This window comes from Rhea americana, unplaced genomic scaffold (assembly GCF_003343005.1).
Source record: "Rhea americana isolate MKP2758 unplaced genomic scaffold, rheAme1 scaffold_247, whole genome shotgun sequence".
Taxonomy (NCBI): domain Eukaryota; kingdom Metazoa; phylum Chordata; class Aves; order Rheiformes; family Rheidae; genus Rhea; species Rhea americana.
In genome coordinates this window covers 600,070-617,113 of record NW_028186365.1, presented here as the reverse complement: position 1 = coordinate 617,113, position 17,044 = coordinate 600,070, and the positions used below count along the sequence as shown (strand labels likewise).

Sequence of the window (17,044 nt, the reverse complement as noted above, 5' to 3'; positions counted from 1 at the left end):
ATAATCTTTAATATTTGAAGTGTATATTGTGGTCACTTAAACTGAGCTTCCAGTTCTCGAGTTCTCGTGGAGAATTATAGTGAGTTAAAAAGCAGCAGTCTCTGTTTCCTGCTGATGATGGAGCAAACTTTGCTGGTCCACGTGGACTGCGCTGAGTGGACAGCTGTAGGACTCCACATGCACAGYAGATGATTAATGTTTACTGTTAATAGGGGGTCACAATTAATCCTGAGCAAAAGCAAGGATGCTTGTGTCCGGGTCACAGCGTACTAGTGAGCTGTCAGTTACCATTTCAATTAAAGTGTTCAATTATTCAGAGTTGCTTTGAAACTGGAGAGCTGTGTGCTGATCACAACATGCATATTCTGTTCTCAGTTAGGCACAGGTCTCCTATTAGCACTCTCCTGAAATCTGTTCAGATACTTAAATGGAATTGTTCTGTTAGATTGAAATAAACAGCAGAAACATTCACCCACCCAGAGGGTTTTAAAATCCACTTACTGCTCATTCCTTTTTTTCCTATACAGTCATTTGCCTGAGTGTTTACAGTGACCTCATATGGCATGACCAATTTTGTATATCTCTTTGTAAAAATCTGATAGTATTATGTCAAGCTTTCTCCTTGAGGGTGTTCAGAGACTGGTTGCCTGGTTCTATTCAGATCAGATCAGCACTGTGTACGATACAGGTCAGACTTGTCCCCCTTTTTGGGTACATAACTTCAGCAGCTGAAACGAGTAGCATCCCTCAGAGCTAAGACGAGCGTGTTCCCAGTGCCCAGAGATGCCTTCCTATCCGCCRAACACGTACTTCACTCACTCCCCAGCTGACCTTCGTTGCTGCCTTTGCACAGAGCTCAGTACTGWGTTGTTGTATTCAAATAGGCATTGTCAAAATATTTTTTCCAAATATTTTCATCAAGGTTRGGTGGTTTTAGTCTCACTGCTATGTGATGTGTAACTCTCACATGTGGAATCTTTTTCTTCCTCATTATGTTCTGCTTTCCACGACACATCTCCTGGCACTTTGCTGCCCAGTTGCTCTCAGGTCCCACAGCTGAAGCCCTGCTGTGCCCTACTCTCATGCACTACCTGTGGTCAGACCTTCCCAGCTCCACACCATYGCTCCAGGGTCCTAAGTGCCAGGCACGGCTGCTTGCCAAATTTTTGACCAAACCTGGTACTTGGGGCTTCACTGCTGGTGATGTAGAACAGCCCCAGRCTGTGGCTGGAGCTCCTGACTCCCCAGAGCCCTGCAAGGCAGCTTTCCCAGCCAGCAGCTCGTGCTGCCACCCCTCTGCTCTCATGCAGTCTGATACATACAGCCCCATCATGGGTCTTGTGTGTCATGACTTGCACAAGTTGAGATGTCAGCATGCATAAGAAGAGGAATAGACCCAAGCGACAGCATTTCCCCCTTCCCTTGATCTCCTCCCATCTCCTCATGTTTGGTGCTAGGGTGAGTGAGAAGTTACCTTTCTAYGTCAGCTTATTCTCACATCCAAACCCTGCTGAAATTCCCAGCAGTGATAACTGTTTCTACCAGTTGCTGTCATCAGACAGTCTGTTGTGGAGATGGTAAGAGGAGAAGAGACAAGCTGAAAATGTCAGGCYGGAGTCTCTGGCAATGTCATCCCTGCACTGAGAAACACAGAGGCCAAGAAAACAAGCAAAAAAAAATCTCATGATGTCTAATGAATTCTTATAGCGGGTTTTAAAAATTGCTCTTCCATTGGGAAGTGATTTCTCAGTCTAAAGAAAACTGCCCAAARCCATACTGTGTGGCCAGTACATAACTTTTTTTTTTCCCCCAACCTGGAATAACATTTTAAAGCGGTTTTCTCTAGCATCTTTACTACAGCTGAAACAGATCCACCATGGGAACAACTGTACTGCTCAAGCCAAAGATGCRCCAGAATCCTCGTTCTTGACAATGGCAAATGAGTGGGAGCTCAGCGAAAGTGTCCAAGTGGAAAAGCAAGTGTAGAGTACTCCTTCCCCAGTGCACTCGGCTAGTGTCTGCTGAACCACARTGTAAGGGCCATGTTCATAAAAACTTGCATGAACTGAATCCTACAGCTCTTCGGTTGACAAAAACATTACAGCTTCAGAAGAAAGCTGGAAGTCCAGCACTTTCAACTTTTCTCTCTCTATAGGGAGACCTCTCTGTGTTACTCTAGATATTCTCTGTTTTTACTGTACATTCTCTGGGAATCTTTCCKGGACAAATCCAGGGTTGTAACCTTCCTTTTTCTTCTGACTGTGTGCATCTTTTCTCTTTCTTTACAAGAGGTATCCATGTGTGACTCTGTGAGTTTGTGGTAGGCCCAGCTTCCTGCACTGAGCTTCACAGACTGTCAGGAACCTCCTAAGCAGCCTGCATCGCCATGGCTCTTGATGTACTTTATACCATACTGCAACTGCAGTTCTGTGGTAGAGGAATGCGTTCTCCAAGTCTGCATTGCCTGGTTTCAGAGAAAGTCAGAGCAGCACTGAACACTCACCAACCCATCAGGGATTCAGGAGTGGAATTAACTCCTTCCTTCTTCTCTCTGTGCTCACTGACCACTGTGGGATGTCCCCAGTAGACAATTTCTCCTTCATAACAAGCCCAGCTGAGATGCAGTTAGTGGACTGGGACATACAGCCACTGGTGTTGGAGGAAATCACTTGCATGGCTTTTAAACTGCACAAAAAGATAATTTTGTCTCACTGGCTCACTGTGACCTATATCTGGTCTCGCAATAGATGCAATATATACAAATAATTCCAGCTATTAAATGGATGATCATTCATAGTGCAGTAAGCTTCTTTATGCCATGAAAATACTGAGTCAAATTTTCAGTACTAGGGAATTGCTGTCATAAAAATAAATAACGTATTTATCTCTTAAAATCATTTTAAATGAACTTCCACAGACTTGTGGAACACAGCATTGCATCAGAAGTAAATGATTTGGAGCTGAGGTTCCAATTCTATTACAGCATTTAATGCAAAATCTAATTTATGGATTTGTTTTTCTCCCGCTCACAGGAATCTGCAGCCTATAATGCTGTTAACGCTCTTCAGTCAGCTTATGGGATAAGATACAGATACGGTCCTGCCTCAAGCACTTTGTGTGAGTTTCCCTCTGGGTCAAACGTGTGACTTTGACCTACCTGCAGTTAAGGAGGGAATTGCCTTTATTATGACCAAGRGAGCAAATACTGTTTAAAGTGAACTTTGTTCCAGCTGTGAATGGTGAGGAAGGCAGAAGAGGAAGTTTTGTAACTGATGMAGTCAGTTGATTGCAGTAAAATTCAGTCAACTGATGCAATAAGAGTGATTAAAATGCAATGTGTTTGAAGGGGGAAATCTAGCAAATAACATCTTCAGGACATACAAAAACAGATAGAACAGAAGATCTTAAAAAAGCATATCTTTATGAGATGCTATAAATGTATTACTTCATTACAAAATATATGGGAGAAAATAGTTCAAATAAGATTTCATTTTTCACCACTACTTTGCCTCTCCTGTGCATTTGTGATAGCTACAGCTATTCATAGAGCTCATTCTAAAATTTAAGAGGATCACTTTAAAACCTGGGTTTCAAATGTCTTGGTGTCTACATGATGATAAATGACAGCAACAGTATCTTTATTTGGACATCTTCCGTTTTTTGAAGGGTGATTTCAAGTGCATTTTCCCCTAGAGCAAAATATCTTTAAAATATGGCTTTTAAATATGTAACAGCATTTGTGAGCTGAGTGATAAAGAAGTTCAACAGGTTTCAACACGACACAGTTTTTTACTGAGGCTGTTTGGGTGGATGTGAGCGTGTGTGAGGCCTAAAGCCTCTCAGTAAGGATAAGGGAAATAGCAAAAGTGAGAGGCTTAAGTAAATTGCAAGATCTTTCACAAGTAATCTCCTACTTCTCTTTTGCTGCTGTTGAAGACAGCTGTGTTTTGGTTAAAGCAAGAGCTCTACAGGCCACACTTTATTGTGGGCCTCCATCTCACAGTCACCATCTTGTGCTTACTACAGCTTAGTTAATCACTACTTCGAAAGAACAGCAGTGTGAATTAATGTTAGACCGGTGCAGAAGAAAACAGGCCACGTGAGAGGTGGATCTTTACCTAAATATAAGTGTCTTGGATAACCAACATATGGGGATAAGAAAAAGCATAAGAAACCCACTTCTTCAGGAAGAGTTGTTAATGTTAGACACCACCTATGCAAAAGCTAGCATGCTGTAAAGAGTCAGAAACAAATGAGAGAGAAATGAAGAGAAAAGCATTTTAAAAGCACTTTAAAAGGTGAATGTAGTTTACTTATCATCTTTCTCCCTTCCCCCTGCAAAGAATTGTCTATGAAGAACTCGGCTTGTAACAGAGTCACGTGAAGCCTGTGACCCTGCAGAACCCAGGTCCCATTCGGGATCAGGCAGAGCCACAGCTTAGTCCCAAGTGCTCTCTGAGTGCTGTAGATAAAATTCAACAGGATAAGCATTTAACATTTTTGTAATGTTCTCTGAATTCCTTCCCTCAGATGTGAGTTCTGGGAGCTCTATGGACTGGGCCTACAAGAATGGCATTCCCTATGCATTTGCGTTTGAGCTGCGCGACACCGGCCACTTTGGATTTTTGCTTCCCGAGACGCTAATCAAACCAACCTGCACAGAGACCATGCTTGCAGTTAAAAATATAACTCTGCATCTGCTGAGGAAATGTCACTGAAGCTGTGTCTAGGCTCTGGAATTCAGCGTTTCACTGCCACTGTTAATGCCTTACAGCGTGGTTAATTGTCAAACTACTTCAAAACTGTAGAGCATAGTTGGAAATATGGTGTTGATCCTACCTGACTGACCTGGTGAAAAAACGAAAATCCTTCAATTTTTGCTCTACAGATGTTTATAAAGCTGATCCACCAACTTAGTTTTCAGTTCAGTGTAAAATACTCTTGTTATTTTTATGACCACGCTCGGAGTCTGTGCCAGCGACTTTGGGGGGGGGTAGGTCCTGGTCCAACAAGAGATGCGTGAAAGAAAATTCAAGTTCCASATTGTGCCTGTTCTTACTCCTTCACCAAGTAGGAAGACTTCCCATCTCAGAGCCTGTGGAATAAAATTTACAATCACATACATACATGTATATATACCCTGTGAGCCAACACAGGCCCATGTCTACAGTAGTAAATGGCAGCGTGGCATATAGCTGCGGCTGGCYACACTGCAAGTAGCAATGTGGCTTCTGCATACATACACATCCACATATATGTATGTGTGTGTGTGTGTGCATATATACATACACGCATGTGTGCACTTTTGTGAGTTTTTTTTCCAGTAATGCAAGAATTTGACCCTAAGTTTCCTTCAAGTATTCAGAGATATGTATTTTCAAATGTATATATTCAGGTGAACTCAAAAATCAAGAGMTGACCTTTGAAAATGTAACTTTCTTAAAGATCTGTACAAATTATAATGAAATATTACTAAGATAAATGGAACTCCGCTGTATGGAGATACCGTATCTGACAAAGCAACTTGCCATGTCCTAGAACGTGGAATCAAGGGCCAGCTGATGCACCTGGGGTTTGCTAGGGTCAGCATATGCCCACTTCCACCGGCTGAGGCGCTAGCCTTAAACTGTGATTAAGATGTTAACCGAAGTTTTATTTATCGGTACTCTTACAGTGAGTTTTATAGGTCTATGGCTATGTGGCTATTTTCGGAAGTCATGTTTTATGCATGCTTTAAAGGACTTACTAATAGATTCTTAATTGAGATGGAGGTGAAATCGAGAGCTTGACAGCTGCAACRCAGTGAATAAGCACCATCTTTTAAAGAATAGTAATGGAAGCACATAGAATGCAACAACTTGCCAAGGTGTTTTGGTACTTTTAAAATAATATTTTTGACATTATTGTATCTGGAAAAGCATATATATTACTTTATTAATTTTGAGTGTAATCTTATGCTGTAACAGGCTAAATAAACCATATTTGTTAATAAAATCTTCAAAGGCTTCTGAAGTATCCTTCATATTTCTTTTTGTTGTTAAATGCCTTAGTTCAAGGATTTGTCAGTTTTACTTACCTGTAAGCTATTATTGGCATCTAGGATGTAATTTTAAAAAAATAATCTATATTCTCACAAAATAAGTACTATAATTTAGCAACTRGGAAATCCTCATGACATGTAGGAGCACTATATTTAATTAAGAATGCCAGTTTTTTCACAGATGCAAAAGGTAATCAGTGAGCAAAGAGGATAATTTCGTTCAATATAAGCTTAACGTTTTGTTAATAAAAATGTTTTTATTTTGAACAAATTTTCTGAAAGCTTATGGATTATTTCATATGTGTTTGAATCATGCAAGTTTCTGTGCTGGTTTAATCAAAATCTAGAGGACAGAAAAATATCAATATATCTATCCAATGCTCATCTCCATTTGCTCCAGACCATAATTATTAAATATTTTGAAGACAGCAATAACAGTCTTCTGCTGCTCATGGATTCTTGACAGTTGGGCTTTATAGTGGTGTAAATTAAATCTTAGCAGCAATTGCCAAGAGCTATTCTGGATTTAGGTGACAAGATTGAGCTGATTTGAGGACATATCAGAAGGAAATAAGRGATGGGAGTGAAAGATGCCTAATCAGCATGAGACAAATATAACACTGGCTTGCTACARTACAAACTATCCCAAGTATGGGCCAGGAGAAACCAGATTCAGATGTTACCATCTGATTCCTGCTCACAGACCAAGTGAGTCACCTGAAACACTTCAGTTTTGCCRTCACACTATCACATTTGCACTGATACAGAAAAGTGACTGAACTCTTGGAGGAAGGAAGGGGAAAAAAAGACCCTTTTATTTAATAAAAGTTCCCGAGATTGTAGATGCAGTTGACCTGTTTGGACAGTAATAATTGCAAGTATTTTAACATTTAGCTAAGAAGCTTTGACATTTTAGAAGTATTTGATACAAAAAACAGCCAATGAATAAAGCTACCTTCTGGACTCTGGATRGTCAAAGCCTGAATCCTGCGTAGGGGCCAATTCCCAGTTCTGAGCTGAGTTTTGCAGGCCTGCGCAGGGTGGCTTAGTGTCGCCGCAGCTGAATACACAGTGTAGCCAGTCTTTTTGTCCTTTAATTTCAGGATCACTGAAGCTGACCAGTAAGAAAGTCACTGGAAAAGAACAAACCCCATTCAGGAGATGGCTTCTGAATTAAGAAATTGTAAGGCAATGCTTCAGGACTGATCAGCAAGATTGACTCTATCTACCTTCAAGAATGAACTCTGTATCAGCCACCCGGAAACGAACTGGGAGCCTTTTTGACTTACAGGTGTTAGCTCTCTGAACAGTTCTTTTACCTCCCTAATTACCTGCATCTCTCCCATTTCTACTTCCTTCAGCAATCTTTATTGCCTACCAGACAACACGATTGATAACCAGTTTTGAGCAAATTGATTTTATTTTACAATGCYAGGAACAGCTTATCACTCAACTCAGTAACAAATATATGAACAGCAAAACATGATAATTATTAATCTGGCAGTCAAAACTGCACATATAATGATTATGTGAAATCCAGGAGTGATGTTTCCGTTGACAGTATTGATAGACTAATTACAACCGCTTCTGTAACTTGAAAGGAAGGCCTCAGACAAAGTTTTGTGAACATCTGTTCTCTTCTTTGATAGCTTTTATTATTGTTTTCTAAAAACAAAGCTTTGAGATTAAGTCACGTGAGGGTAAGAGGCCTGTGCCTCTGCACGCTGCCCTTCCCAGAAYGAGAACTCAGAGCTTCCAAATGGCCTTGGACAGGCAGCGTAGCAACATGCAGCCCCTCCGGAGCAGCCCGTATCGGCTAGTTTGTCCATAAACCAAACTGCAGCTTGCAGCTTCCACTATCTGCTTCAAAATAACTTCTTTTACTAAAGCCACTGCATCTTAAGGTTGAGGAGAAGGTAAAGGCATATATTCCCTCCCAAAAACAGTTGCTATTTACCTATTCTGATTTATTCAGATTAAGCAATACCTTCCTTTTTTATGTTTACGTTGAATTTCATAGTATCCCCCAAAGTTTAAGGTACTCAGTAGCACGGGTAGAGCAAAAACATTTTTGCAAGCCCTTCATCTTTTCATTTGGTGATGTGAGACTGCTGCACCATTTCCACAGTTGTTATATAGCAATCACATTTATTATTAAAAAAAAAAAAATGTTAACCCTTGCACATAACAATTTAATGGTTTTTGCTGTTGTGACTAAAAGCCAGATGTTCAGTTTTCCAGTGACAGTAAAACACCGTAAAAGTATCTCAGATGTGTAGAGGTGCAACTACCGCCCTGCTGTAGAATGCAGAGCAAGGGAACAGAAATCCAAGTGAATTACATGGAGAGTTCTTAAATATGAACCCCAAGACAAACTAACTGTATTTCTTAAAATACATTTTTGAAACACCACACAAAATGCCTGTTCTGAGTTGTAAATTTAAAAATCTTCTGACCACTGAAAATAATAGACCATTTGGCATGCTTAAGGCATGGCCCATTTTCATTCTCATTTGGGAGAAATATTTAAGGTCCAAAGAAAATGCAATGAAGGAGGAAATCTGTGCGGAGGCTAATTTGCGTTCTAGCAGGAGGTTTTYGAGCCGTATCAGCACCACGAAGCCAGGACATTGGCTCTACTGGCTGCTCTGCCTTGGACCAAGGTTGACCACCCAGGGAGGGCTAGGAAACCCCAGGGTCACCCCAGGGCAGTGAAGCTACGACATAGTTCTCATAGCCGCACTGATGTCTGGGCAAAGATGTTTAAAACAGGCAAATCTTTAACCCAGAAGCCCCTTAACGTTCATCCTGGCCTGCCRGAGGGGATCGAGCAGAAACACTCAGCTCCTCCACTCACCGACMCCTTGCAAACTTGCACTCTCCTCTTGTATTTAGATGTCAGGGAATGCACTCATAAATCATAATTCAAATGCTAATTAAAAAAATCTGCCGTTCTCCCCAGCCATGCAGGAAGTACAGTRCCTGTGACAGAGCAAGTCTGTCCACTGCAACAAGATGTGAGCTACGTGTTTCATCAGTCATGCTCCCTCTAAGATCTGGCCACTTTAATGCTTTTTGGCACCGCTGAAAAAGACGTGCAACAGAACAGCCATAATTTATTTTAATCTATCCCGAGGTCAGTAGRAGAGCTTACTTAAATAAGAGATAACAAGTTCTGAAATAAATACCATGGTATGGCTGGGAGCAGGTATTTGGGGGTTTTATGCTGAGTCCTGCGTGCCAGTCTCTTCCTCCATACACCAGCAAACATAGGGCTCAACGGGTTGACCAGGGRTGCAGGGGAGGGTTTTTATTTTTTTAATCAAATAATTAATTTGATTCTTTTACCAGTCCTAAGAGAATATCAARCTAGGTCTGAAGACAGACATATGTAAAGGGAGAGAGTCTGAGAAAGTTTCATTTTCTGAAAGGATTCTCAGTTCTGTTGGACTCGCACAGCACTGTTTGCAGGTGGCTCTCRGTTCTCCAGGTTGTAACTGAAAAAAATAGTCAGCAGTCTGAAAAGCCCCATGATTTGCTTAGGTGAAATGACTGATCCACTTACTGCTTTGGGTTTCATTTCACTTTGTCCCTAGGTTGAGGAAATCTGGGTTGACTGGGCTGAAGTGAAGGAGTTCGCAGCTGCACAAAGCTGAGGCTAGAGTGCTCTTGCGTGCTCGGCTGCCTAGGAATAGCAAAGGCTTTAAAAAAATGCAACCCGCTACATTTTCAGTTCTCAGCRCAGGTTAATTGCCTTGCTAAATTTGAGTTAAATTTTTATATTCGCAGAGCTAAATATGGTTCGGAACRAGGTATTGTTATTCGCCCGGGAGTCAGCCAGTTTTCTAAGGGTTAAATCAGAGGCACATTTGCTGTTGTGGCAGCAGGACTAGAGCTGCCGTTTGGCCTCCTTAGCACAGGAGCTGTCAAAACAAATGGCAAAACACACTTAAACCTTAGCTAACAGGAAAAATTTGCTGTATCATGCTGGGTGCTTCTCCATTTCTTTCCCTCCRTTTCAAAAAAAAGCACACGCTATCTGCCAGCGACAACTCGCGGCTGCAACGGATTCGAACTTGTGATGCTAAATTTAAGTCAGGAACCTGTTAAAATCTGTGAACTTCCCCACATGCCTACGCAGCTCCACTCACACGCAGGCGAGATGTCTCCGAGCACAGCGTGTACCGGCTGCTGCTTTACGTAACGGCGCAACCGCGGGACCCGGCAGCCGCCCGGCTGCCGACAGCCGGCAGCATCTTCGGCGTCTCGCCGCTGCCCGGGGTGAGCGCGCCGGTTGGGTCTGTTCCTCAAAAGCCCCGGCTGCAAACCAGACAGTCCTGCCTCTCAGGGGGCTGCAGCGTATTTTGGTGCATTACCTGCAAGAAGAGCCGTTTCCGCTGCTAACGTATCACCTCATCGCRGACCAAGGCCCGAATACGCTGTGCAGCAGAGCACAGGAGAGGAATTCTTCCCGTTGTGAACAGCTGCTCCGCTTTGGGCGAATACCGTACGGCTGCGTCCCAGAAAACCAAGTTACCTTTTGTGTGTTGAAGAATGTCCTATACCTCTTCTCTAGGTGACCGAAGGGCAATGAGGAGCATCTGAGGCCGTTCCTGCAAAGCCTCGCAACAGCGAGGAGAGCGCTGGAGAGCCTTCAGGTCTACCCTGGCCCCAAAGTATTTTGCAGTCTTGCAATACCTCTCCCTTTCCAGCCACAAACAATTCTATATATTAGCTATTGGCAGAGATACCTTTTCAAAATAATGCTTTTTGAGAAAAAAAAAAAGGAGTTTAATTTAATTTTTAAAGATTTTCTTTAAGTTATCTGATTACTTCAGTGAGGCTTCTTTCTGAGTAGCTGAGGTAGAAATAACCTGAAGCTGCCTAGGGAGTCAGTGGATTCAGTGGGCTTCCTGCCAGATGGACACGTACCAACATGGGGGGTAAAAGCTGCAGTCTTCGGGAGACATCGCAGCAGAGAGCCAGAAGTAACCGTGCCCAAAGAACGGCTGCAGTTTGGAGGGCAGCGTAGGTACAGACGGGCCAGCAAACGTTGCGATGCTCATCTCTATCTCCCTCCTTTTGAGGAGAGAGTAAGAACAACAGGTTTCCACAGCTGTTGGGACTGCACTTCTGGGGGGCGGGGGAGCATTAAAATCTCTTCTCTTTTCTGCATCTAAGCAAAAAGGAAGCGTTCCTTAGTGGGGTGTTTGGCTGCTGTGGGAAGCTTAGGCGTCCCACTGGCCTGAATATGCACAAGAATCTCTCTCCCCTAGCCCACCTCGGGGCCTAGCCCACTTCTTAAAAATGCCCTCCGGGGTTCAGTGAATTCCATTTTGATGAAATCTAACAGTTTATATGCATGGAGGAAAAAAAAAAAACTCAGAAGAAGAATGATCTGCGACGAGTTTCACCCAAAAAATCACTAAGGGCAGTATGCATCACCTTTGCATTTTAATTCTGAACACAGACCAAAGCTAGGATGTTTGGAGTGTTTTCCATTTTTACTAAGTATCAAGTGGACTAAAAATAAAGGCAAAGGACAAGAAGTCTACTATGGAATAGGAGAAAATATCCAAATGAAATGATAAAATTCTAGGTCCCAAAAGCAACGAGACTATTTGGACTATCACAAAAAGATATTTTTGTTTTTAACAAGGGATAAAACTAATGGAGTACCACTGCTTATGAAGAAAGATGAAAGGAAAACAAGAGCATAAACTAATCAGAGATCTGCAAGGTCAGATGGCTTGGTGGGAGAGCAAACAGCTATCTGTGACTAAAAAGTCAGGGGAAAGAACAAAAATTAGAAAATAGATTTTGGCAAACAAACAAAAACTAATTGTTTTAGATTGAAAGGCACTCCGTGAGAAGTATAAAAACATCTTCATCTTGAAGAAATGTAAGTCAGTGGAAACTGCTGAGATGATTTCTAAAGTTATGAGCAGAGAAGACTGAAAGAACACTAAAACCTGGGAAATCAAGTCTCAGTTCGTCCGGTGAAAGCCCGTGATCAACATTCTCTTTCCTAAAAATTAACTTGCATTTGGAGTACTCCCATGTGGACAATATGAATTAATCTTGAGGAATCCTGCGATATAATTCATTTTTATGGTATGTGGAGATTAGCAGAGAAGTTAAGGGATATTGTAAAGTACTAATCTTACCACTGTCCCTGTCAATTACCATGCTTCTCACACCACACAACTTGGCATCTTTATGGCATCTCCATAATGTGAATAAAGCCTAACACAACAAAATTGGATGTATATCTGCTGTGTAAAGAAATAGAGTGTAAGATACCATGCAGAAGTAGCAGAAGTAATCTGCAAGTTTGCGAGAGGGAACATGGGTAAATGTAAAACGCCCTGTGTATCTGCTGCAAGATGCTGGAGACCACAAAGTAAAGATAATTGTATTTGGCTTCTTTTACAGCAAGACTCGCTAATTAAATTCCCCCAAAATATTGACCCCACACCTCAATGCATGATGGAAATCCTTCTGCATTGCAATGCATTTTCACAGCTTTTCAAGAATAGCCTCATATTCTAGCTGACAAGGATACAGTTTCAGTACCACCAAAATTCAGTAATAAAGTATGAAATTAAAGATATGCAATAAATTCAAAGTGAAAAGTATCACTGGAACCCATGAGACAAGATTAATACAAAATATTTCCAAAGAAGGCTCTTTTAAGCTTCACAAAATCTTGACAATGTGTGTCTATTGAAACAATGCTTTATGCTCAAGTTCACTAGAGTGTAGAAGTTAAGGAATGAAAGGGAAAACTATTGAAAACGTATCATCTTGCAGTTCAGTGTGGGAAATTATTTTAACAGAGGAAGAGTCAGTCCATTTCCCTAAATCTTTTAAAAAGGGAACAATAAATAAATAATAATCTTAAAACTCTAGAATGAACTCTTTGTCATACAAAGGAAAATTACTTGCCAAGCCTCACACAAGCAATTACAAATACCTCTGTGCTTTGCCGTAGGTGTTTCCTGACAATTCTTATACAACTGAAAAGATCAAAACCTTTAAGAGCCCCTTCACTATTATTCAGCGTATTCACAACAACCAAAAATAATCCTACAGCCAAAAGTGTACTTGAGATTTCTGAGATACCCAAGGCAGGTCTCCCTTTCTTCCCTGGTTTGGAAGAAAACAGACATCCCTGGTACCTCACCCTGGCGGACAGTAACGCAGGCTGTTATGGAATAATGTTACGGGCTTACCAATGCCACCATTCACATCCTATTTTTTTTCTGAATTCGTCCCCTTGGGTATCCTCAACTTTCACCTCTCTGGGAGTAGAATTTCACCATACTCCAGCTCTAGAAGTGAGATTTAGCTCATCTAACTTTAACTATATGAAAGTTGCTCACCTTATCTAAACTGAATAGGTTCCCCCTCAGTTAGTATAGAAAAATACACCATATAGAGGATGATGGGTCATGTGTATCTTAGACTTGGTACTCTTGGTAAAGCATGAGTTACTCATTAGATGCTTCTCTTTTTGCACAGCAAGAGCCCAGATGATAGGCTTAGATGAGATACCTAACTTTAATAACAGTTAAAATTAGCTGATAAAAATCCTAGGACTGGGATTTGGATGGGACTTAGCCCTTAATTCCCAGGACATCTACGATGCTTAGTCAGGTCTGACTAAATTCAGATGCCTGCAGTTCTTTCTTTCAGGGTTGCCCATGTTATGTGCGATATGTAGCGAACTAACCACCTTCTTAAAAATAAAGGTATTATTTATTTCAGCTGTAAATAATTATCGAAGAAAAAAATAGTATATAATCAGAAAACTATTTACACATATTTCTGCTACGTAATTTCTCCAGTAATTTGGGCAGAACTGATTTTTTCAGCCACCACAAGTGAAGCCCAGTGTCTCTCAGGTGCTGTGGACCATGATTGCCTTCTTTGCTTCAGTCTTCACTGCTAAGGGCAGCCCCCAGGAATCCTGCAGCCTGGATGTGAGGGAGAAAGTCCGGAGAAGGGAAGACTTTCCTTTGGTTGAGGAGGATAGGATTAGAGACCTTCTGGGCAGGCTAGACATCCACAAATCCATGGGACCTGATGGGATGCACCCACGGGCACTGAGGGAGCTGGTGGACGTTGTTGCCAAGCCGCTCTCCATCATCTTTGACAGGTCCTGGAGAACTGGAGAGGTGCCTGAGGACTGGAAGAAAGCAAATGTCACTCCAGTCTTCAGAAAGGGCAAAAAGTAGGATCCAGGCAACTATAGGCCGGTCAGCCTCATCTCCATCCCTGGAAAGGTGATGGAACAGCTCATTCTGGATGTCATCTCCAGACATGGAGGAAAAGAAGGTGATCAGGAGTAGCCAGCACGGATTCACCAAGGGGAAATCCTGCTTAACCAATCTGATAGCCTTCTAGGATGGAATGACTGGCTGGGTAGATGAGGGGAGAGCAGTGGACGTTGTGTACCTTGACTTCAGCAAGGCTTTTGACACTGTCTCCCATAACATCCTCCTAGAGAAGCTCAGGAAGTGGGGGTTAGACGAGTGGACAGTGAGGTGGATTGAGAACTGGCTGAAAGGCAGAGCTCAGAGGGTCGTCATCAGTGGTGCGGAGTCCAGTTGGAGGCCTGTGGCTAGTAGAGTCCCCCAGGACTCAGTACTGGGTCCCATCCTGTTCAACTTCTTCATCAATGACCTGGATGAGGGGACAGAGTGCCTCCTCAGCAAGTTTGCTGATGATCCCAAGGTGGGAGGAGTGGCTGACACACCTGAGGGCTGTGCTGCCATTCAGAGAGACCTGGACAGGCTGGAGAGCTGGGCAGACAGGAACCTCCTGAGGTTTAACAAGGGCAAGTGCAGGGTCCTGCCCCTAGGGAGGAATAACCCTAGGCACCAGTACAAGCTGGGGGCTGACCTGCTGGAGAGCAGCTCTGCAGAGAAGGACCTAGGAGTACTGGTGGATGACAAGCTGACYATGAGCCAGCAATGTGCCCTTGTGGCCAAGAAGGCCAATGGTATCCTGCGGTGCATTGGGAAGAGTGTTGCCAGCAGGTTGAGGGAGGTGATCCTGCCCCTCTACTCAGCCCTCATGAGGCCTCATCTCGAGTACTGTGTCCAGTTCTGGGCTCCCCAGGACAACAGAGACATGGAGCTACCAGAGAGAGTCCAGCGTAGGGCTACAAACAGGGCTGGAGCACCTGCCCTATGAGGAACGGCTGCGAGAGCTGGGCCTGTTCAGCCTGGGGAAGAGAAGACTGAGAGGGGATCTTACCAATGTGTACAAGTACCTGAAGGGAGGGTGTGAAGGAGACAGGGACAAACTCTTTTCYGTTGTCCCGTGTGACAGGACAAGAGGCAATGGGCAGAAATTGAAGCATAGGAAGTTCCGTCTGAAGGTGAGGGGGAATTTCTTCCCTGTGAGAGTGACGGAGCACTGGCACAGGTTGCCCAGAGAGGTTGTGGAGTCTTCTTCTCTAGAGATCTTCAAGGCCTGCCTGGATGCAACCCTGTCTACCATGCTCTAGGTGACCCCACTGAGCAGGGAGGTTGGACTAGATGATCTCCAGAGGTCCCTTCCAACCTTACTGATTCTATGATTGCTTCTCTCTTTCTCTCCGTCTCTCTCATGTTTCTTTCAATCCTGCCAGATATTTTTGCTGCTCTACACTCAGATTTTCCCATCCTTGCAGTTTGCTGGAGAGAGAGCCAAAATCACAGGAGCTAACAGTTCTCGTACTGCCCATTAATAATCATTAACCATCTGCTAAGAGTTGGCTAGGTGATGCATTTCCTTCCTTTTTCCTAGACAGATTTTTGACACATTAAACAAGTGCTACTATCTACCATACAGAAAATACCCAATACACTCTGTTGTAATAAATGGATAATCAAGCAATGCAGAGTATTCAAAATTTATCCCAGGGCAGTTCTAAATCTGTCACCAAAAGGAGTAAATTCCAGGGCTGATTAGGCCATGCAAATTTTTCCCCACCAGCTGACTGCCAGCTGCCTGCTGAATCCGCATAGGACACCCCTTTAAGCAGTCTTCTTTCTTAATTACCTCTTTTTCCTGCTTCTAATAGCCATCATATCATATTTAAAAGCTACTGAGCTTAAGGTGGACCCTGAATTTAAAGTGAAAACCTTTATCTTATTTTTATGAAAATGTGCAAGAACTTCATGTATTATGCAAACAACCAATTATTGAGGCTAGTAAACATATATTCAAAGTAAAGTGTATTCTGTTCAGCCTGCTACTGCGGTAGAATCCAATCTTGTTCTTACAGAAGCCAAGACCTCTGTTAGAAAGGAAATGTGCTCTGAGCTTTTATGAAAAACAAAATATAGTCACAGCTTCGTGGTAGAGCTATCATTTATTTATTAGAATTGTATTGGTGAACTGAATGCTTTCTAATAAATGACAGCAGAAATAATCTCAAAATTAGAGATTTATGCATAGAAATAGCAAATTAAGGTTCCTGTCTTCTGTTATTTTTTAACAAATTAATGTTTGCAATATTATTACAATAATATTTATGTTTGCAAGCAAAAGAAATACCAGAATGTTTTAATATTGTACTTCACACATCAACCACATTTACTTAATGTGCACAAATATTCAAAGCCTAGTTATAAGACACTGCAGTTAACTCTGATTTTTTAAACAGAGCACAGTCAGCTTCATAGAGGGCTCACAACTATTTCAAAGAACACAACCTCATTCTTACAGTGTACTGTGAACTTTAAGTCAATCTGGATTTTAATGTTCTGTCTTTGACTAAGGTGAAATGACATGAAATGGTGAATTTAAACCTCCTTCAAATTACTCTTAATTCTTATTCTTAAGCCCCAAATTATTCTTCTAAAGTGATGCATAATTCTCTGCCCTGCTTAACGTGTTCCTCCATGGACAAAACAAAGCTTTAAGATTAAGGAAGCTATCTTGCAGGTTGCTTACTGCTGCTCAATAAAAGGCAAAAAATCCAAGTTGCCTATGCTGAGTGTTCTAGTG

At 42.2% G+C, this 17,044-nt stretch overlaps 1 protein-coding gene across 2 annotated transcripts in view; it reads left to right on the top strand.

Annotated features, from left to right (window-relative positions):
• CPA6 (carboxypeptidase A6) overlaps nt 1–5,871 on the top strand; it is an 86,253-nt gene extending 80,382 nt beyond the window's left edge. For both annotated transcript variants that reach the window (XM_085306782.1, XM_085306780.1), the window contains 2 exons: nt 3,033–3,117; nt 4,531–5,871. In XM_085306782.1, coding sequence (XP_085162908.1) covers nt 3,033–3,117; nt 4,531–4,718 — 273 coding nt within the window. In that variant the 3' untranslated portion in view covers nt 4,719–5,871. The remainder of the gene's footprint in view (nt 1–3,032; nt 3,118–4,530) is intronic.
• The last annotated feature ends 11,173 nt before the right edge of the window (nt 5,872–17,044 follow it).